The following is a 24,093-nucleotide window of genomic DNA, read 5'->3' as shown; positions in this document are numbered from 1 at the left end:
ATTCCATATAGATGAAATAACTTTTACCTGGTTATCAAATGATCGTCTCCTCTTATATGCTCCCTACAGATGTGGTGGTGAACCCCTGGGCTCCTGATAGCAATGGTAAACAGTCTCGAGTTATCAACTACACCATTCCCATCAATAATCCATTGGGGCCAAAAACTGCTCCTGCTGTGGAGACACAGGTGAGATAACAGTGTAATGCTACAAACTGATTCTACATACTTCTATCTTCACATAATATAATTATGATAATACTGCACCCTATCTCCAAGAATTACTATGACAATACTGCCTCTATATATAAGAATATAACTACTATAATACTGCCTCTATATACAAGAATATAACTACTATAATACTACCCCTATGTACAAGAATATAACTACTGTAATACTGCCCCTATGTACAAGAATATAACTACTATAATACTGCCCCTATGGGCAAGAATATAACTACTATAATACTGCCCCTATGTACAAGAATATAACTACTATAATACTGCCTCTATATACGAGAATATAACTACTATAATACTGCCTCTATTTACAAGAATATAACTACTATAATACTGCCTCTATTTACAAGAATATAACTACTATAATACTGCCCCTATGTACAAGAATATAACTACTAGAATACTGCCCCCTATGTACAAGAATATAACTACTAGAATACTGCCCCCTATGTACAAGAATATAACTACTAGAATACTGCCCCCTATGTACAAGAATATAACTACTAGAATACTGCCACCTATGTACAAGAATATAACTACTAGAATACTGCCACCTATGTACAAGAATATAACTACTAGAATACTGCCCCCTATGTACAAGAATATAACTACTAGAATACTGCCCCCTATGTACAAGAATATAACTACTATAATCTTTTTATTTAAAAACTGACAACCATATGTTACAAAAATATTACATTAAAGTCTCAGAGCAATAAATAATAAAGGATATAAATATTGTGTTGTTACATCACTTAAACAATAGCATTAGCAATCATTGACAAATCCCGATACATGGATGTTCCTCCAGGCCACGTTACCTGGGTTCCTCTTTATATCCTTCTTATATACGGCCTTGAGACTTTCTAGGATCTTATACCTGACAGTATCACAGGACAGGACTTCATTATTGATGAGCAGGCAGCACCGCGCACACCACAGATGGTAGATGGTCACCACATTTATTATATATAGAGAGCTACTGTTATACGCCCTGAGCTCAGGCTGGAAGTCTCCGTAGAGCAGCTGACCATACGACTGTCCCACCAGGTGCGGTAACTTTAGCGACAAGGACAAAGACTCCCATACCTGCATACTAAAGGGACACTCTAACAGCAGATGGTCCATCGTCTCCAGTATATGGGGGCACTCTTCTCTGGGACAGGATCTGTCTGATACATTCCAGCACTTTAGATTATCTCTAGCGTACATTTTACCATGGAGCGCCAGCCACGCTACGTCTCTAATATGAGGGGGAACTCTGGGATCTAGCACATTTTTTGCAGCCTGTTTTACATCTAGACTTGGAGCGAGCCTCAGTTGTACCTGGACACTGAAGTGAGATGACAGGACATTCCTATACAGCTCCTTCCTACTAAGCTGCTTGACGTCATCATACAAGATACTCCATCTGACGACCTTACTTATTAATGTCTTCCTTATCGATATGAGCCCCGTTATACAGATCTCTATAATAATCAGCAATGATCTTGTGGACTTTCTCCTGCTCTGACTGCTCCACCCCATTCTCCTCCAACAAACCAGTGATGAGCTTCTTACTGACCCTGTTTTTACAGGCAATAAAAGGATCTGGGTTATGGACGCCCTAATTATCAAACTGTCCCTCCGCCTTGAGAGACTGCAGCTCCCTCATTCGCTGCTTTATGTGGCTGATGCTCCGTCCATCCACCTCCTCACCACCATTCATCCTGCTATGTAGCCGGCTCAGTTGCAGTCTCGGGGCGGAGTATCTCATATAATCCATATTACTATGTCTCCTGGCTGCTCGTATAATAAGCTGCTTGATGTCACTTTTCATGCTCTCCCACCACTCAGCTGTGTCATCATACATATATTGGGTGGTCCTACGATCATTATAGAAGGCAGTGAAGGCCTCTCTGAACCGTGGATCTTGGATCACGGAGCTATTCACCTTCCAGTACCCCTTTCCACAGACCACAGCTTGGGCCAAATCCAGCGACACGCTCACCATGCAATGGTCAGAGAACTCTAGAGGGCTGATCCTGTACTGAGAGCATCTCACCTCTCTCTTTATATACACCCGATCGATTCTGCTGGCATTACCACCCTTATGGTAGGTATACGTCTTACTGGTATGGCGGGAACCATAGGGGTCTACTAGGTGGGCCTGCTGGACTATATTATTAAGAAACGTCTCATATCAGTTTCTTGTGACTGCTGGATCTATCCTCAGGTAAAGCAATATGGCTTCATATGGTCAAACAGTTCCCTCCGCTCTTTCCTAGTCTGCGGAGCATAAATGTTTATTGCTCTATAATGGAGGGAGTCCAGCATCAGACAGCAGCCCGGACAGATCTCCAGGACTCTGTCCACTTGGACATCCATGGTATTAAAGAGGATTCCCACACCGTCATTCTTCTCCAGCCCGAAGGACCAGAATGATGGACCTAATCTCCAGTCTCTCTTGGCTGCATACACATGGGCATTGCATTTCAGAAACGTCTCCTGTAAGAAGAAGACGTCAGATCTCTCATCAGACAATCGCTGGTAGATCGCCTGCCGCCAGCTACCAGTGCTCACACTGTTCATATTAATGGAGCTTTTTCTCAGCCGCATCCTGATCACTTAGACTTTCTAGTCTTCTTCCTCCTTCCACTGCTGTCACCTGCAGTGCCCCATCTCTTCGTGGACACAGGAGAGTCAGGATCCACCTCATCAGAGACATTTTCTATGATGTATGAAGAGCCTTGCTCCATTTGTGCCTCTTCTTCTTTGTCTTCTTCTCCCAGTACATTGTAACATCCTGGACTTATCACCAGCACTGGAGGCTCAGAGGATTTCTGGACCATTGTAATTTTCCTGGAGGAATCCACAAAGGCTTTTTTCCTGTTTATGGTCACAAAACCTTCCTCATCCACGCTGGACACTGCGGACAGTTTGTCTGCTTCTACAGACGTACTGGGCTGATGGTTTGGTGATAGATTTTCTGGACACCTTAGTGACTAGTATTTTAGGTCTTAGTTTAGTAGCTGACCATTGCTTAGATCTTACTTTACTGGCTGACGGTGGTTTAGCTCTGGCTGGTGGTACTTTAGGTGTTTCTTCAGTGGCTGGTGGTCCTAATAGTGCGGCATCCATCGATATTATATCAGACTCTGGAGCAGGCTCGCTGTTACTGTAACTTATCACCTCATCAGTGCCGGCTTCTTGGACAACATCTGCACCTCTTATGGATTCTTTTTCCATAATTTCCAAGGAGATCTGGCCATTATATTTATTATGCTCTGCATGAGGGCAATCACGAAACGTATGCCCTGGTCCTGAGCACAGGTTACAGTTGACGATTCCTGTGCATTTGTCCTTTGTATGCCCGAACTGTCCACACAATGAGCATGTGATGCGAGAGCAGTTTATGGCGAGATGCCTGCCCCCACATCTATGGCACAGACGTGGCTGACCGAGGTAGTAGCATATCCCCCTCTCTGAGCCCAGGTAGGAGTGCGGCAGATGTCTGGTTACACCATTCTCTTGTAGAAGCTGGATTTTCACAGAATATCCTCCATTCCATATTTGCTCCTCATCATAGATCTTCTTGGGATGACTTCTCACCATGCACTGCCAGCTCAGCCAGTGCTGCAGATCCGTCAGCACCACCACCTCACACTGGAACGGGACAGTGGCCGTTATTTCCTGCAGCTTAGACAGCTGGATACAATGGAGATGATCCCAGATCTCCTTCTCTCTAGTGTCAATATAGATGTTCCAGAACATATCCAGATCACACTGGAGCTTAAAGCTGATGTCATAGATCCTGCTGGATGGGACATGGATCAGAGCATAGACCTCAGATGCCTTAAACCTCATAAACTCTTTCAGAAGACCTTTTCCAATATAAATTCTGGATGGGATGTTCTCCTCTGGTCCTGTGTACTTTATCCTGACTGCATTCCTCTTCTGAGGTGGAGGGTTCACTTAGTCTTGTAACATTGGAGAACAGTCTCCTGAACTGATGTTGGTCAGCAGAAGGATCAGTGCTGGACCTCTCCCCAGCCGCAGGTGGATCAGTGCTGGACCTCTCCCCAGCCGCAGGTGGATCAGTGCTGGACCTCTCCCCAGCCGCAGGTGGATCAGTGCTGGACCTCTCCCCAGCCGCAGGTGGATCAGTGCTGGACCTCTCCCCAGCTGCAGGTGGATCAGTGCTGGAGCTCTCCCCAGCTGCAGGTGGATCAGTGCTGGAGCTTTCCCCAGCCCCATGATCACTGACACCTGTTTGTGCTGAAAAAACGCCCAGATCCACTACTGATTGTTGCACAATGTGGTCTTCATTCATTCGTTGACATGGAGGGTTCAGAGTCCATTACCACTGACAGTTCAGAGTCCATTATAACTGCAGTGTGCTCTCCATTCACTGACACGGAAAGTTCAGAGTCTATTATAAAATTTGTATCTGTTGCAAGAAATACATTCAATAGCACCAGTGAGCGGGGTCTCGCACACATTACCGAGCGAGGTCTGACTCAAAGCACCGAGCGGGGTCTCACACAGTGTCAGTACAGGGGGCACTTACTTTATCACTCACAGGAGCTGAGCTCCCTTCATTGCTGCACACAGAGGGCACTGCAGTTAACCCCTCGGTTGCTGACACGCTTTCCTCTGCAGCGCTCCCAGCATTGTCTGCTGCCTCAGACTCCTCACATTTTGCGGCTGATATAAGTGCTACATTTCTTACCAGATGTCCTTGCTCCACACTGTGCACAATTTCAGACTTACTGTCCTTATTACTAATAGAGTGTTTTCTATTCTCCTTCTGGGTTCTGTCTCCTCTCTTTTTCTCCATAGCCCAAGTTTCCTTTCTGGGCACAGAGTTTACATCTTTGTCCAGGCTTACTTTCCGAATGTCCAGTTCTCGTCTGCAAACATCCAGGCTCTCACATTTCATCAGTTTTATCTTTGGATCAGTCTCATTCTTAATTTCATCTTGTAATTTGCTGATTTGCATTTCCAGCTTAAAAAATACTTTGCCTTGTAACTTCACCACTTAATCCAGCAACATAACAAGCAGGTTCAGAAAACTCACCAGCCACCATTTCCAGCTTTCCATTACCATGAGGTCCATGCGGCAGGCCACACTCCAGGCTACGGGCTTTCCCTGGATCATCAGCCCAGCTTCCCTCCCCTCCACCTGGGTCAGAAGCCATGCCTCCGCCCTGCTGGGAGCTCACAAACACACGTCTATCCTCTCCTATGGACAAGAATATAACTACTATAATAGTGCCCCTTATGTACAGGAATATCACTACTATAATACTGCCCCCTATGTACAAGAATATAACTACTATAATAATGCTCCTATATACAAGAATATACTATAATACTGCCCCTATGTTTGTACAAGAATATACCTACTTTAATAGTGCTCTTTTTTTACTTTGCACATAACGTATAATATCTTTGTTTCTTTGTAGACTTTGACTTACTCTCTGAAGGGGTCCTTGTGCATCCTGGACTCGCATGTGGTCACACAAGGCATTCCATACCAGGATTATTTTTACACTGCTCATCGATACTGTATCACCAGTGTTACCAAGAGCAAAGCGCGCCTCAGGTACCGAGCTGTAGCGCTCCCCTCCCCTAATTAAACTATCAATATCTTGTCCCCCGTCACTTCAGTAGGCTCCTGACAGCTCCATGTGTGCCCCCTCAACACTCCCACCTGCTATTACTTCTCTTTTATGCCCCCTCACTCTGCCCACTAACAATGTGACTGATGAATCTGCGCTCACTTGAGGAGACGGTATGAGAAGTCTGAAGGACTCATTATGTGTTTTTGTGAAGAACTTGTGTTTCCAAAAATCATTAAAGTAAATCTCAACCCAACTTTTGCATTCTAACATAGGATCCATTGACTATCCCTGCAGCATGGGGCATGAGTGGCTGCACTGATGACCTTCTGACTGTTGTATTGTAGGGTGTCCTCTGAGATCTGTTACCGGAAGCAGCCATGGAGTTTGGTACGAGGCATTATCGAAAAGAACTCCTGGAGCGGGATGGAGGAGCACTTTAGACAGCTTGGTACGTTACAATCCTGGAGAGGTGGATACATTCTACCTTGTAGACAGTAACAACTTTAGAACAACCCATTGTGTCATAACCATCACTCATATTGGTGCCATGTAAAGGATCCTTAGCTTAGCTTGGACATTTACGTATAACAATAGTACCAGGCACCATATTAGGTGCTGTAGGACTCTTGAAGAGCTGCTTCTCAGATTGGCCCTATTTACCATGGCTATTGACTGTGGGAACATCTACAAGACTTTAGAGGAACTAGGTTGAAGGCTATGACACATTTGACCCCTCTTTCCTGGAATAAATGTGATGGTCTAAAACCAATTGTTGGTTCATCCTCCTTTCCTATTTGCACAACTTGTTGGGCCAAAGGTACCTCCAAACTGTACCAATTACCCTGTCAAAATGCAATAGCTCCGGCAATTGTTGAGGGGGAACTAGACAAATACAGTCATATGTAAAAGTTTGGGCACCCCTATTAATGTTAACCTTTTTTCTTTATAACAATTTTGGTTTTTGCAACAGGTATTTCAGTTTCATATATCTAATAACTGATGGACTCAGTTATATTTCTGGATTCAAATGAGGTTTATTGTACTAACAGAAAATGTGTAATCTGCATTTAAACAATATTTGACCGGTGCAAAAGTATGGGCACCCTCATCATTTTCTTGATTTGAACACTCCTAACTACTTTTTACTGACTTCCTGAAGCACTAAATTGGTTTTGTAACCTCATTGAGCTTTGATCTTCATAGCCAGGTGTATCAAATCATGAGAAAAGGTTTTTAAAGTGGCCACTTGCAAGTAGTTCTCCTATTTGATTCTCCTATGAAGAGTGGCATCATGGGCTCCTCAAAACAACTCTCAAATGATCTGAAAACAAAGATTATTCAACATAGCTTTTCAGGGGAAGGATACAAAAAGTTGTCTCAGAGATTTAACCAGTCAGTTTCCACTGTGAGGAACATAGTAAGGAAATGGAAGAACACAGGTACAGTTCTTGTTAAGCCCAGAAGTGGCAGGCCAAGAAAAATATCAGAAAGGCAGAGAAGAAGAATGGTGAGAACAGTCAAGGACAATCCACAGACCACCTCCAAAGACCTGCAGCATCATCTTGCTGCAGATGGTGTCACTGTGCATCGGTCAACAATACAGCGCACTTTGCACAAGGAGAAGCTGTATGGGAGAGTGATGCGAAAGAAGCCGTTTCTGCAAGCACGCCACAAACAGAGTCGCCTGAGGTATGCAAAAGCACATTAGAACAAGCCAGTTACATTTTGGAAGAAGGTCCTGTGAACTGATGAAACAAAGATTGAGTTGTTTGGTCATACAAAAAGGCGTTATGCATGCGCTGTATTGTTGACCGATGCACAGTGACACCATCTGCAGCAAGATGATGCTGCAGGTCTTTGGAGGTGGTCTGTGGATTGTCCTTGACTGTTCTCACCATTCTTCTTCTCTGCCTTTCTGATATTTTTCTTGGCCTGCCACTTCTGGGCTTAACAAGAACTGTACCTGTGTTCTTCCATTTCCTTACTATGTTCCTCACAGTGGAAACTGACAGGTTAAATCTCTGACACAACTTTTTGTATCCTGCCCCTGAAAAGCTATGTTGAATAATCTTTGTTTTCAGATCATTTGAGAGTTGTTTTGAGGAGCCCATGATGCCACTCTTCATAGGAGAATCAAATAGGAGAACTACTTGCAAGTGGCCACCTTAAATACCTTTTCTCATGATTTGATACACCTGGCTATGAAGTTCAAAGCTCAATGAGGTTACAAAACCAATTTAGTGCTTCAGGAAGTCAGTAAAAAGTAGTTAGGAGTGTTCAAATCAAGAAAATGATGAGGGTGCTCATACTTTTGCACCGGTCAAATTTTGTTTAAATGCAGATTACACATTTTCTGTTAGTACAATAAACCTCATTTGAATCCAGAAATATAACTGAGTCCATCAGTTATTAGATATATGAAACTGAAATACCTGTTGGAAAAATCAAAATTGTTATAAAGAAAAAAGGTTAACATTAATAGGGGTGCCCAAACTTTTACATATGACTGTATGTTGTGCCAGTAGCTGATTGTTCATGACCACCATGATCCTTATTGATATATCTTCTTCACCAACTTGTTTCTATTCTTTTGCCACTCTCTCAGCGGATGCCATGGTCAAGTTAGAGCAATCCTGCGTTGATGAGATGGGAGTCAGGGAAAAGCCGACCTTGCGGCGTAGGAAGCGGACACTGAGCTGGAAGAACCATCATGTGGATTCGCTGAGCACGATCAGTCCACCCCTGGACAATGTGCGGGTGAATCGTCACTCCAGAACATCAGGTATCAAATTGAGAGCAAGAATGGAAACCATGTATCTGATGGATACTTCATGTATCTCTCCTCATTTAAAGACTATTGTTAAGGGGAATGTCTTCTTCTTTGTGTCCAGTTTACATCTGTCTGTGATCCGGCTGCTCTAATATTGTTGTAAAGGCAATATAGAGCGTAAAAAAACTAGAGCAAAACTACACCATCAGGGTCAATGAAATTTGTAATGGTGGACCCCCAGAGGATTTTTTTATGGGCCCAGGTTCTAGCATAATGATGAACCCATGATTAAAGATGCATAAGTAGGAGTGAAGACCCATGTAAAAGCAATAGAGGATCCCTCTGCTTTTCTTTTGTAGGTTGAGCTTTCCAGAACTTTCTGATGGCTCAAAGAATTCAAAATCCAACATTTGTTTATGTTGCTTGTAGGTTCTCCTTTATGAGTACTTCCTATGTGAAGCCCCTCATTAGTTGGCATCTGTAGGACCAGGTATGATGGCACTAGTTCTAAAAGTCATACAGTAACTATCATACTGATACAGTAACTATTAGCAGTAATTGTATCTAGGTGATCGTTGTGGTGTGAGGATATTGACCCTTTACTACCCATAAAATTCTACCACAGGGGCCTACCGTACATCTAAGGACCATCAAACTGTCTGTAACTAGGAGTTCAATTTGAGTTTTGATTGAAGAGTTTCTGCTCTAAAAACTGGTGAACACATCAGAATCCTGAACCTTTCCCCATGAATGTTTCTTTCCAGGATGTAATCGGGTCCATTGAAAGTTACATAGGCTGAAAAAAACATCTAGGTCCATCAAGTTCAACCTTTCTCCGCCAATTCTTCTACTTGATAATTGCACTCTCCTTCTCACCTCCTTTCTCCATCTTTCCCACCACAGGCAGCATCTCCTCTCAGCTCTCCCACCTTTCTGACAGAGGAACCTCGCAGAACATCCCCACGGCTCTCTTCATCATCACCATTGTGTGAGTAACACATCCACCTACCTGCTCCCTACACACTGTGGGAATTATCAGACGTAACGCTCCTAGAATCGAGGTCGTCTTTGTGCGTTGGCGGTGTACCATCTCTATTCTGCAAGGCCGAGCGTTTTCTGGGAAAACATCTTTAGTCCAGTCCTCACCATGGTGACACCGCTGTGTGCTGCAGCTGTTGTGGTGGTAGTGACGTCATGTGTGGGCTTGTCCGTTCCTATGACTGTATCTTGGCATTATGTGATATAAGACGCTTATTATCCACAGAACTGTAGCCTCATATCTTCTCGATGGAGAATCCTTGATGAATTGTCCATACTGTTTGTTAACCCTTTGCAATGAATTGGTCTTGCATTGTACCTAAAGCTGACTAAAGATCTTTCTCAAATATTTATTGTAGACCTTCCCCAACTGTCAGTCTTCTTGAACAGCAGTGGAGAGAATAGTCCTGACTCGCGGGACATAGGTGGAGACATGTCTCCTGGACCAATGCTGTTAATATAGCCCCTATATTCATCTACTTACACTTGGTCAACCCTTGTCGTTAACGAAGAACGGAAAGGACTGTGGGTTTTGATTTATGGAATAGGCTTCAATTTTTTGTCGATCCCAATCTTCTCACAGGTTGTTGGTCTTGGTGGTTCTCAACATGATGTTCTTCTACCGCTTGTGGTCTCTGGAACACACTGCTCGGACCTTCCAGACGTGGCAGAGTTATGCTGTATCCCAAGGGTAAATATTCCTCACAGGGGTCCCAGAATTTGCCCCATAACTGTGTATTATCCAGAATATTTATCAGTCCATTATTTTGTTTAATTGGCTAGATGTACTTTTAATTAGATCTGTCAAATCTTTACTAGCATGGCTTCCCAAAATGCCAATTTGTGAAACTCTTAATGAGGTTGTCTCCTCTTATTAAATGGGTAAAAATTGCAAAGTCTTCGTAAAAAGAACAACTTTTTTCAATTTACGTCTTGGAGCTTTTCTTAGCTCTCGGGAACTGAAGGATTTCTAAGTCTATAGTTTATTGGTCGTTGAAAATATTAGAAGTTGTCGGTCTCCTAGGAAAGGAACACATGCTAGCAAACTCTTTGCTTTAGAGTTTTAATGCTACTCTAAAGCCGACCAAATTGCTCCACCCGATCAGCCCATGTCCTTGAGCTACTCCAATGCTGCAAAGGCAAAGCTATCTCCGCTAGCAGCCTTGGAGAGCGCTCACTGCAGACCATTGGCGTAGCCATGCTTCCGGCCTGAACTGTCAACTATCAGGAGCACACAACTCTTTAGCAAGCTCACCCAGAGGAGAAGGGACAGCGGTGTGCTCCTGAGGATGAGAAGATGAGTTGGGGATATGTTTTTGTGGCACTTACTAATATATAAGTATGACCGCTTCTGCTCTTTTCCCAGATATAGAAGTATCATATGTTCTTGACACTGGTTAGTTCAGGATACTTCCATTCCAAGTTGCTCGTCTTTTATTTCATTTTTCATTTTTGGCAAAGCGTAAAATAATTATAAGTTAGATATGATTTTATAGAAGGATTTGTACTATGGAAAATTTCAGGCTTCTATGTAGAAAGATGCATCAAGCTAGTGCTGCTCCTTGCGTCTCCGTGCCTGAACTGTTGGGCCTGTCACCAGTGTGGCCGGGGGAAGGACTTTCTGTCCTGAGCACCTGACTGAAGGGGGCGGGTCAGAGATAAATAGTGGCAAGCGCGTGAGAGGTCGGGGTTCTTGGCGGGAAGACAGCTTACCCAGAGGGAGAAGGTTGACTCCATCTCCGCTGACCAAAGATTCAGCCCGCTCTGCAGCCTATCTTCCTCTGCGCGCACTGACTGTACAGCTCCAGACTGCAGAATCGGCCGCACATGCCATCTGTAAAAATGTATTAAGTTTATGGCTGTCCAAAATGGATCCACTCTGATCAAAGAGCCTGCATCTTGGGGAAAGTAATGGAAGAGTTGCATCAAATATACCGAATAGACACGTCACGGACTACTCCATACCATCCTCAGGGAAATGGCGCATGTGAACGGTTCAACCGTACCTTGATTCAAATGCTGAGAACTTTAGAACTACAGGGCACACGCCTTATTCCCTCCTGTTTGGTCAAGCAGGAAAAAGTATCACTGAGTTGGAATTGGATCCAGAGGAAGAATGCTCTCGAGCTGGGGTATCCTCGTGGATACGGGAGCATCGTCATCGTCTGCAGACCTTACATAGACTAGTACAGACTCGTCTTCGAGAGCTGGAACATGCTGAGAGAAATCCCCCGCGGGCAACGATTCTTTAGGTGGGGGACCATGTCTTGGTCAGGGAAAAACGTCCTTGAGATAAATTCGAGCATCGCTGAGAGAAAGAAACGTATCGGGTCAAACAAGTCAATTCTGAAGGGCCTGTGTATGAGATTCAACTAGATGGGGGAGAAAATTCTCCCACTCGGGTGGTACACCGTAATATGCTGCGGCTCTGCCTATTGAGAGACCCAGTACGAGTGGAAGAGGAACCAGAGGCCCCAGAACTGGTTCCTGTGGTGATAGAAGATGATGATGAAGACATTGATCAGAGAGCCCGAGCTTCCCAAGAACGTGATTTGGAGGGTACAAATCTTTCCGGGCTTTCTTCAGTGCAACCAGATTCCACCACCCCAGAGGACTCCACTACTCCATCCAATTTACGACGCTCCGAAAGAACAACTGCTGGTAAACCACCCCCAATTGTTATGAACAAGAGAAATTTATTTGGCAACAAAAGAAAAGAGAGTCCACGTAGCCCTCAAGAATCCTCACCCGTGGAATGATATGCGAAAGAAGTGGGGGAATATAGGAAGATGGATCAAGTTAGGGCTGCTCCTTGCTTCTCTGGGCCGGAACTGTCGGGCCTGTCACCAGTGTGGCTGGGGGAAGGACATCTTGTCCAGAGCAAACCTGAGCACCTGACTGAAGGGGCGGGTCAGAGATAGAGGCAAGTGCATGAGGTTGGGGCTCTTGGCGGGATCACAGCTTACCCAGAGGGAGAAAGTTGACTCCGTCTCTACTGACCAAAGATTCAGCCCGCTCCGCAGCCTATCCTCCTTTTGCGCACACTGACTGTACAGCTCCAGACGCTAGGACCCTTCCAACATGTAACCGTGAGGTCCAGACAGACTGGTGATCCCGACTATACCGGGCACGCGACGCAGTGCTAGGCCCCCTCACCACGCGGCTTCAGAAGGTGCGGCTTGTTGCTCCAGGACTTCGTACTCCATTCTCTGTGTCACAGAGCTCCTCCTGTTCCATGTTTTATACCAAGACCGAGAGATCTCGCTGGGGAAAACTAGTAACCGCCGCTTCAGTACAGAGACTGTTAGGCTGGTTTCACACTAGCGTTTTTTAGCGCAGCGCATCGTGCGCGTCCTTGCGCATGCGCCCCTATGTTTAACATGGCGGGCGCATGGTCTAGCGTTTGCACGCGCACGTATGTGTTTTCGTGTGCATGCATTTTTTTGTAGTGTGCGCCTAGGCGCGCCCGACGCAACCTGTTGAATTTTTGGCTCTATCCAACGGCGTCAAAAAAACGCATGCGCACGCTAGTGCACGGAATGCGCAAAAAAACCCACATTGCAGTCTATGGGAACGCAGACATGCGCACGCCTGCATTTGAAATCGCATGTGTTTTAAAGAGTTAACATGGATAGAAGCTGGTTAAAATGCATGTGCCTAAAAACAACGCAAACACGTGCAAAGCGCATGATGCGTTTTTTTGCTTGCGTTTCTATTGCGCACGAAGCGCAGCGCTAAAAAACGCTAGTGTGAAACTAGCCTTACAACTTTATCTGGGACTGCTTCAGCTATTTCTCGCGCCACCTTCGGAGCCACTGTGGGATCTTCCAACCTCCTCGTTCCAGGACCCCCAGACTGATAGGTTAACTTGTTTAACCCTCAAGGGTGGTTTGCACGTTCATGACCGGGCCAATTTTTACAATTCTGACCACTGTCCCTTTATGAGGTAATAACTCTGGAACGCTTCCATGGACCCTGGTGATGCTGACATTTTCTCGTGACATATTGTACTTCATGCTAGTGGTAAAATTTCATTCATATAACTTGCGTTTATTTGTTAAAAAAAAAACGGAAATTTCGCGAAAATTTTGCAATTTTCCAACTTTGAATTTTTATGCCCTTAAATCACAGAGATACAGCACACAAAAAACTTAATAAGTAACATTTCCCACATGTTTACTTTACATCAGCACAATTTTGGAACCCAAATTTTTTTTTTCTTAGGAAGTTATAAGGGTTAAAAGTTGACCAGCGATTTCTCATTTTTCAACACCATTTTATTTTACGGACCACATCACATTTGAAGCCACTTTCAAGGGTCTATATGATAGAAAATACCCAAAAGTGACACCATTCTAAAAACTACACCCCTTAAGGTGCTCCAAACCACATTCAAGAAGTGTATTAACCCTTCAGGTGCTTCACAGGAATTTTTTGAATATTTTTTTTAAAAAAAGGAACATTTAACTTTTTTTCACAAAAAAAATACTTCAGGTTCAATTTTTTTTTCTATTTTACCAAGTGTAACAGGAGAAGTTGGACTGCAAAAGTTATTGTGAAGTTTGTCCTGAGTACGCTGATACCTGATATGTGGGGGGGAAACCACTGTTTCGACGCATGGCAGAGCTCAGAAGGGAAGGAGCGCCGTTTGACTTTTTCAATGCAAAATTGGCTAGAATCAGATCGGACGCCATGTCACGTTTGGAGAGCCCCTGATGTACCTAAACAGTGGAAACCCCTCACAAGTGACCCCATTTTGGAAACTAGACCCCCCCAAGGAACGTATCTAGATATGTGGTGAGAACTTTGAACCAACAAGGGCTTCACAGAAGTTGATAATGTACAGCTGTACAATTAAAAAATATTTTTTCCACAAAAATGATCTTTTCACCCCCAATTTTTATTTTCCCAAGGGTAACAGGATGCTGATACCCCACATGTGGGGGTAAACCACTATTTGGGCGCATGCCAGAGCTCGGAAGGGAAGCAGCGCCATTTGACGTTTTTGGCTGGAATTGAGATCGGACACCAAGTCGCGTTTGGAAAGCCCCTGATGTACCAAAACAGTGAAACCTCCCCCACAAATTACACCATTTTGGAAACTAGACCCCCCCCCAAGGAACTTATCTAGATGTGTGGTGAGCACTTTGAACCCCCCCCCCCAGTGCTTCACAGAAGTTTATAACGCCCGGGCGTGAAAATAAAAAAATCGTATTTTTTTTTCCACAAACATGATCTTTTAGTCACCAATTTTTATTTTCCCAAGGGTACCAGGAGAAATTGGACCTCAAAAGTTGTTTTGCAATTTGTCCTGAGTAGGCTGATACCCTATATGTGTGAGAAAACTACTGTATGGGCACACGTCGGGGCTCAGAAGGGAAGTAGTGACGTTTTGGAATGCAGACTTTGATGGAATGGTCTGCGGGTGTCATGTTTCTCTTGGAGAGCCCTGATGTACCTAAACAGTGGAAACCCCCCACAAGTGGCCCCATTTTGGAAACTAGACCCCCTAAGGAACTTATCTAGATGTGTGGTGAGCACTTTGAACCCCCAAGGGCTTCACAGAAGTTTATAATGCCCGGGCATGAAAATAAAACAAACATTTTTTTCCACAAAAATGATAATTTTGCCCCCAATTTTTTTATTTTCCTAAGGGTAACAGGAGAAATTTGACCCCAAAAGTTGTTTTGCAATTTGTCCTGAGTAGGCTGATACCCCATATGTGGGGGTAAAACACTGGGCGCATGGCAGAGCTTGGAAGGGAAGGAGCACCATTTGACTTTTCAACGCAGAATTGGCTGGAATTGAGATCAGACGCCATGTTGCATTTGGAGAGCACCTGATGTGCCCAAACAGTGGAAACCCTCCAATTATAACTCCAACCCTAACCCCAACACACCCCTAACCCTAATCTCAGCCCTAACCTTAGCCCTAGCCCTGACCCTAGCCCTAACCCTAATGGGAAAATGGAAATAAATACATTTTAGTATTTTTCCCTAACTAAGGGGGGTGATAACGGGGGTTTGATTTACTATTTATGGCGGGTTTTTATGTTTTTCTGCTGTCACACGCTAAAAGACGCTTTATATTATAAAAATAGTTTTTGCATCACCACATTTTGAGAGCTATAATTTTTCCATATTTTGACCCACTGAGTCATGTGAGGTCTTATTTTTTGCGGGATGAGTTGACGCTTTTATGGGTATCATGTTCGGGCACGTGACATCTTTTGATCGCTTTTTATTCCGATTTTTGGGAAGCAGAATGAACAAAAACCAGCGCTTCATGAATTTCTTTTGGGGGGGTGCGTTTACACCGTTCCGCGTGCGGTAAAATTGATAAAGCGGTTTTATTCTTCCGCTCAGTACGGTTACAGTGATACCTCATTTATGCCTTTTTTTTATGTTTTGGCGCTTTTATGCAATGAAAACAATTTTATATAAAAAATAATTATTTTTGCATCGCTTTATTCTGCGAGCTATAACTTTTTTATTTTTTCACCGATGCTGTATGGCGGCTCGTTTTTTGCGGGACAAGATGACGTTTTCAGCGGTACCATGCATATTTATATGCGTCTTTTTGATCGCGCGTTATTGCACTTTTTGTTCGGCGGTATGATATTAAATCATTATTTTTTGCTTCGTTTTTTTTATTTTTTAAGGGGTTCGCTAAAGGGGTTAACTAATGGGACAGTTTTATAGGGCGGGTCTTTACGGACATGGCGATACCAAATGTGTGTACTTTTTTGGGGAAAAAAAATGAATTTATTAGGGAATATTTTTTTTTTTTAAATTTAGCGGTTTTTTTAAAATTATTATTTTTTTTCTTTTTTTCTTTATTACATTGTCTCAGGTGGGACATCACTGTCCTGTGACAGATCAGCGATCTGTCACAGGCACTGCACAAGGCTTCCTCCTTGCCTGCTCTTTGCAGGCATGAGGAAGCCAGCTCCCTGCAGGCCCCCGAAGGTCCCCGTTGCCATCTTGGATTCGGGGACCTGCAGGGATGGAGCTCCCCGCAGCAGCGCTGCACATTGCGCTGCTGTGGGGGGCTCAGGGAAGCACGGAGGGTGCCCCCTGGGCCCTGCCGATGCTTCCTTTTAACCCCCGGTACACCGCGATCAAATGTGCAAGGGGTTAACGTGTCAGGGACGGTCCGTGACCGCCCCTGACACATTGTGCCGGGTGTCAGCTGTGATAATCAGCTGACACCCGGCCGCGATCAGCGGCGCTCACCACGTGGGCGCCGCTGATCGCTGTGATGTACTATCCTGTCCCTGGGAATTAAGTCGCAGGGCACATGGACGGGATAGTACATCACATGACAGAAAGGGGTTAAAACTGTTCATAATCTGCACCGTATTTTGTTCATAATTTGTGTACCTCTTAACCGGTCAAACTCTTACTATTTCCTTTTCTGCATAAAATACCCATTAAGGGTAAGTACACACAGGACTTTTTTGCTGCGTTTTTTTTCATGGTTTTTTATGCTAATTTTCAGCTGCTTTTTCCATTACCAGCAAAGCCTATGAGATTTCAGAAATCTCATGCACACACATTGGTTTTTTTGTGTGGTCAGGATTTTGTGCTTTGCTTCGTCTTTTGGACATAGAGCATGCCACTTCTGTCAGCATTTTTGCTGTGTTTTTTCAGCGTTTTTCACCCATTGACTTGAATGGGTGTTGAAAAAACGCAGGTGTCATTATTTGCAGCATTTTTGCTGCAGAAAAGTCATGGACATTAGCATGGACAAAGAAAAAAAAAAACGCATCAAAAAACGCACCTAAACCTGCGTTTTTGCCGCAGCTTCTTTCCTGCTAAGAAGATCAGGTTTTGCTGCAGGAAGAAAAGCAGTAAAGTCCTGTGTGAACTTACCCTAACTCTTGCTCTGCCTCCTGCTCGTCACTGCATCCCGCGTTCCTGCTAAACCCTTACATCTCCACTACGAATCTACAGTACAGTTGTATAAATGTTACATTGTATCACTTTACAAACTACCAAACTGATACAGGTTTTAGTGACATCAGCTTTTTTTTGTGGACCTTCGTGAAAGGATATGGATTAGCAGCTGAGTAGCAAGGACCCTATAAACTACTTGGGGAGGCCCCCCACCCCATGTCATTTGTATGGTAGTAGCACCCTCCTGATGGTGTCCTGAAGGATATTGACTTCCTCTGTTCGTAGGAGGTTTCCGCAGACGTCAGCTGATTGGGCAGAAATACTTGAGCTTCAGAAACGTTTTCACAACGCGGAGGTCCAGAAATGGAAGCAAACACTGCGGACTTCGGTACAACTACTGGATGAGGTGAGCACGCACCGCGGGAGACAGGTGGGACTTTGATCTTTGATTAGACCAATCCTTTTATTTCACAATTTGGCAATCATAGAAAATTGGATAAGAATCAAGAAAAACTTTTTAATTTCACTTTTCCAAACTTCACACCATTAAAATAAATCAGATTTTAAATATTCTGATATGCATACGAGGAAAAACAGAAATAAATGTCTAGTCACCTGAGAAGTTTATTTTTAATTATTGTTTTGTTAGATTTTGATTCCAGAATAATCACATCTCATGAGTCATTTAAAAAATGTCAATTTTCCCACAAACTCAAGAAAAAAAAAAACAATTGTTCAGAGACACCTAAAGAAGAGTGACAGATGGTATCCGAGGGAGGAAAAAGAAACCGTGGGAGACTTTGGTGGACCATTACTTTTATCATAGAGCATGGCCTCATCACATACTGCCCCAACCACATAGTAAATAATATTCCCCTTAATGGCTGCCATAACAACTTGTCACCCCAAAACTATTAATGAACTGGAAAATCCAGACACCAACTATTTTTTTTCCGTCATTATTTTTGGGAAAAGTGGAATAGACTTGATGGGACAAAATGACACAATGATGTGAATAGTTAAAGAATTTCTCTTGTATCGGCAACCCATCAATGTATGCCCAATTGGGAAGGTGGACACCAGAGACATGGTCCATCACTAATGAAGAATGCCTGTCATCCGAATGGACCAAGTCAATTTGTTATTACATGACTTGCTTGTAACACAACGAGCATATATTGCCATAAATGGCGATAAGATGATCTACGGAGGGGTTCCTCATCCCTTTTATATGTTTTAAAATTTGTATAACTGGTTGGATTCATTGTCGTTTTTTGGAACAATCCAATTGAGGATATTAATATGGACCATAAATGGTGGTGAGAATGGATTGTAAATGACGTAGGCTTAGAATCTCTTTGGCTTTTGATGTAAAAAGATCGATCTTGACCTAGTCTAAGAAGCTCAATGTTCCTTCTTTTCCAGATGAGATCTTCCTTGCAGAGACTACAACAGGGGGTGTTAGTGAATGATGACACCAACGCACCAACTCAAGAAGAAGATTCTCTGTCCTGACCCATGATTATCTTTCATAATTCCTTACGTTGGATATTTCTGTCGAGGAGACGACCATCCACCGAGCAGATCCTGGAAGACTATTTGCTCCTGAAGATGAGTTTGTTGACCTTGCATACAAGCCAGCACATTGCTCCAGGGAATGGAGGGCTGGATACTATTTCCCTTCAAGAACAGTTACTGGGGTACAAGGCTACTTGATGATGAGATGTACGATAAGCTGCAGTCTGGAGGCAGTGGTTACTTTCTAGACGAAAGTACATCAATGTCTTGCCGCTATTTAAAGATCTAGAGTATCAAAGGGAACTTTTTTTTTTTTTGTGTAAGAATTTTGAATGTTTTTGGGACAGAAAATAAGAACTTTATCAAGTTGTGGTTGATCTACCCACTGTGGATGTAGGTAAAGACTGATGCGATTGATTTACCTTTTGATATGAAATGTCTTGGACGATATGGAGCGCCGTCATTGCAGTGGGGCAGGTTTCCCACGATGCAGATTTGGCATTCCTTCCACACGGACCTACATGACTACCTGAAACTTGCCTTTTTTGGTTTTCTCCACAGTACGACACTCCGAGCAAACTTTCATCATGGTCTTAAGGGATTGCCCTTAAAATGAGGTGTAAGAGGCACCACTGCATAATGCCATGTGCATTCTCATTATGTTTTAAGGATTTTTCTAAATCTAGAGTAGATTCTTAGTCTGGCCTAGGCGTCATCTTATTAACTCCAAATCAGCACTGTGATTCTAACCCATGACCATGAACACATTCCTACTAACAAATCAAAAGATCCCTGTCCCCCATTTAAGAGAATGTAGAGTTATATTGAGATATTAAGCGTAGAAACACACTGTGTGTTAGTGCTGAAAGTTGAGCTTTGAGTGCCTCTGTTGCAGTTTAAACCTCTCGTATTTCATATTTTCCTTAGCAAGTCAATTTCATTCTAGAATATTTAGGTATTTATTTTATTGTAATGGTATGGCCTCTTCTCTAGAAGAACAGATGCCTCTTATTAGTCCTGTTTTCTGATCCTTATTAGTGATGAGCGGGTATACTCGTTGCTTGGGTTTTCCCGAGTATGCTCGGGTGTCCTCCGAGTATTTTGGCATGCTCGGAGATTTAATTTTTGTTGACGCAGCTGCTAGACAGCCTGAATACTTGTGGGGATTGCCTGTTTGTTAGGAAATCCCCACATGTATTCAGGCTGTCTAGCAGCCACAAATCATGCAGCTAAATCTCCGAGCACGCCAAAATACTCGGATGACACCCAAGCATGCTTGGGAAAACCCGAGCAACAAGTATACTTGCTCATCACAAATCCTTATTTCTCTTGCAAAATTTTTAAAGCGTAACTTTTACCTACAGGTCTGAAGCGGCAGGGATGTGAACTTGGCTCCTTTAGTACACATGGGTGAAATCACTGAAGTCAACTGTAACAAGTATTTTATGTGTTCAATTAAGACGTTGTTCCTATCAATATTTTTTGCAGCAAGGATGGGCACGTGCACGGTGGCTTTTCATACATTCGATCAGCTTGGCTTTTGAAGGAATTTTAGAGAGTCTCTCCATCAATCTTGTATCAAAAAAAACATTGGGCTGCATTGATTTTGCATTGATGCCAAGACCAACGCTATAGTTTAAGCTCACATGCAGCTAAAGAACATTTGCACAATAAAAACGAGACCACTCCTTCTTGGGGACTTCACCAAATAGCTGATTACTAGGGTTCTTGCTGGTGGGAACCTATTTCAGTTGTGTTTTTTTTTTTTTTTTTTTTTTTTTTTTTTTTTGAGGGGTGAATTCTGTAACATTTCTGCTCATGTATCCTGCACTGGGTAGATGATATGATAAATGCCATTGCAGTCGATGGTTGCTCATGCTACCATTTGTTTACACTGATTACTCCTGCAAGTTTCCATCTCTGAGAATTGTGCTGGATGCAGTTCTTTGTTTTGAGGAATAATGTAAAGACTCCACTTCCACCGTCATTTATAGTTGCCTATCTAGAGCACGTTTAAGACTTCACATGAAGATATCCCCCCCCCCCCCCCCCCACCAAAATAGCTGCTTGAACTGTAGGTGGCAGAGACACTTTAAATTTGACAAGGTAGCCTCTATTGTAACCTCTTAATATTGGTTTGTTTATGTCCCCTCTTGTATTTTTTTCAACCAATGTTAATTTATTTTGCTGGAATGGAGATGACCTTTATGTGTTTAATTTATTATTCCTGTCAAATGCCTGCAAAGTATTTTCAATTAACTTCATCACTGCCGCATATTCGCGCTGGGGTCATTGCTGCAGAATCCTAAGACACTGCCAGACCCCAAGTTATGTTTGGGCTTGAATGTATATCACAGAGGTAGGAAGAGATACGATAATGGGCCGGACCCATGTGTGTGTTAAATACCTCACCAGACTGTATTTACGTAAAATATGGAGGAAGCTGGGACCTTTTTATGTTGGCACACGAGACAGATTACAGCTTTGTTCTAACACATTAAAAAGATGGGCTCAATGGCGTACAAGCCTTGGTCAACTGCTGCGTGAAGATCAAGTCTAAAACACCAAGGCTTATTGACCTTGATTGGTTGTCCAAGGCTTAAAGACCATGACATTAAAACCATGACTCGTTGACCAAGGCTCGTTGACTTTGGTTGACCATGGCTTGATCTTATAACTTTAGTTTTCTTTTCTTGGTCAATTAGCCAATGCCTACAAGCTTCAATCTTTGACTATCGAGCTTTGACATCCATTGCTTTGGAACCACATCTTTTAGACCAGTGTTTCTCAACTCCAGTCCTCAAGACTCACCAACAGGTCAAGTTTTCAGGATATCCTTATTGCACAGGGGATAATTTCAACACCTGCTCAAGCATTAATTCCATCACCTGTGCAATACTAAGGAAATCCTGAAAACATGACCTGTTGGTGAGTCTTGAGGACTGGAGTTGAGAAACACTGTTTTAGACCAAAGCTTCTAGTTCTTGGCTAGTTGACGAAGGTTCAAACACATAAGCTTAAAGATCATAACTTAACCTCTAAAGTTGTTTTTTTTTTACCCTGGTCACTTAGTCAAGGTTTGCAATCTTCTTATAATCTTTGGTCTTCAAGTGTTTGGTCTAGGAGTTTAGGGCTACATGTTTCATTAGTATTTGGCACATGAACGTAAGATGTACATCTATTTGTATTACTGGCACTCCCTTGGGTTTGGCATGACAAAAAAAAAGTCACACAAAAGTTAAGTCCCATCCTAAGGTATTGCAGTCAAACTGAAATTGAAACTTCACTCTGCTTCAGGATTGTCATATAATTAACCATATTTCCATTAAGAAATGGGGAGGAATCACCTGTTTGACTAATTTGGTAATACGATTGGCAGCACTACTCCTCTATATTTGCTTTGCTATGCCAAACCAATAGCAATCTGCCCATGATCACACCTTCAGCTTCCGATTCCTTACTGACAATACAAACGTACTTGGGTGGATTGACGTTCTATTCAGTTGGCCCCATCATGTGAATGTCAGTTATTGGGGAAACTGAATTGAGAGTCCACACAGGGACAACGGCAGTGTACATGAATCCACCACGTGATATGGAATACTGTACAATGAAACTGATGCTGAATGGAGTTCCCCTTTAAGAATAACCATAATCAAGAGAAAAGATTACAATGTAACAATTTACCCTTAACCATTTTGCTGCTGGGTGCTGTCATGTCTTTTGGTTTGAGCTGCATTAAGATAAACATTTCATTTTTGGGTTTGTTTTACGGCACTATCGAGTCTCCGATTTGACTTTTGTATAGTTCAAATGGTTCCTCATAGTGACCCCGACCTGCAAACAATCTTAGCTAAGTTATTAGTGACTCCCTATGATATGACGGCACCACTATTGTGTGATGAAGAAATCTTATTACATTAGTTGTACCTCTAAAGGCTCTTTCTACAGGACAGTAAACATAAATGGGTACCAGTAATGTACTATTCATATTCTACAATATCCAAGCTCCCAGCTCCTTTTTCACACTGTATTAATGTATTTTGCACAAATCCATGTACTGTCACTTTAAGGGTGTTACTCTGAATATATTAGTTTAGGGTTGTGGTTGTATACAGAGGGGATGGGTCTAATATTTGATTATGTTAGGTGAGTTCAGTAGTTTTCAGGCACAGATGAGGGTTTTGGACACTTGTCAACCTCAAAGGTGTCAGAGAAGTCCGTCAATAGCCCCAGGACCCCAAGAATCAGATTGGGGTATAATATGGGAATTTCAGTACTAATTTCAGTAGTCTCTTTAATGCTGTAAGGCTATATTGAAGTCCCCCCCCCCCACCCATTTTGTCTCCTGCAGTTCTTCTAGTCCCGGGCGGTGCAGGTTTAGATAGACTTGAATACACTGTGTGTGAAATATTTTGTCAACCTGCTAATATTTATTAAAAATCATTGCAAACTTTTTTTCTCTTTGGTTTGTATGGTTCTCTGTCTCTACACTTGTAGTACCCACCTCTGCATAAGGATGTGACTCCACCCACCAAGGAGGTACTGTACGGGAGGATATTGTAACACAACATTGCCAGTCTACGATGTGCCACAGTGGAAAAAAAACTCTGCTGAGACAAACCCAACTCTTCCCCAAGATGGTGTAGTGGGTCCAAATTACAATAGTGCTACACATTGACCATTTTGGAGCCCCTTGGTGTGGATATTGCTAAACTAATCTTGGCATTGGAGGTGCATTATAATCTGCGCAGTCGAATGGTGGCAAACCTTGTTGGTTTGGTGAGTGGTTTATCTTCTAGAAACCATTTAGTATGGCACTGACATGAGGTGACCTCTATATTGAAAAAAGCTGCCTTTTTTTATGCTGCCACCCAAAGTAGGAGGAACTAGTAGTTTCTTGCCACCACTTTCTTGTTGACTGTTTCTCCACATTGCATTGCTGATGGAAGGAAGAGTTCTATCCAGTTTGATGGGAACCATGAACCCATCTTAGATGGGACCTCAAATGGCTTTAAAAAG

General features: G+C 43.0%; 1 protein-coding gene across 6 annotated transcripts in view; it reads left to right on the top strand.

The window, feature by feature from the left end:
• GRAMD1A (GRAM domain containing 1A) overlaps window positions 1-23,528 on the top strand; it is a 96,986-nt gene extending 73,458 nt beyond the window's left edge. For all 6 annotated transcript variants that reach the window (XM_073570503.1, XM_073570504.1, XM_073570505.1 and 3 more), the window contains exons 12-19: window positions 70-188; window positions 5,689-5,828; window positions 6,192-6,295; window positions 8,453-8,629; window positions 9,521-9,605; window positions 10,239-10,346; window positions 17,839-17,959; window positions 18,979-23,528. In XM_073570503.1, the coding sequence (XP_073426604.1) occupies window positions 70-188; window positions 5,689-5,828; window positions 6,192-6,295; window positions 8,453-8,629; window positions 9,521-9,605; window positions 10,239-10,346; window positions 17,839-17,959; window positions 18,979-19,068 (944 nt within the window). In that variant the 3' untranslated portion in view covers window positions 19,069-23,528. The remainder of the gene's footprint in view (window positions 1-69; window positions 189-5,688; window positions 5,829-6,191; window positions 6,296-8,452; window positions 8,630-9,520; window positions 9,606-10,238; window positions 10,347-17,838; window positions 17,960-18,978) is intronic.
• The last annotated feature ends 565 nt before the right edge of the window (window positions 23,529-24,093 follow it).

Source organism: Dendrobates tinctorius, unplaced genomic scaffold (genome assembly GCF_039654945.1).
Source record: "Dendrobates tinctorius isolate UK_male_01 unplaced genomic scaffold, ASM3965494v1 ptg000028l, whole genome shotgun sequence".
NCBI classification, from domain to species: Eukaryota; Metazoa; Chordata; class Amphibia; order Anura; family Dendrobatidae; genus Dendrobates; species Dendrobates tinctorius.
The sequence above is the reverse complement of the archived record's forward strand: the minus strand, read 5'-3'. Positions and strand labels throughout refer to the sequence as shown.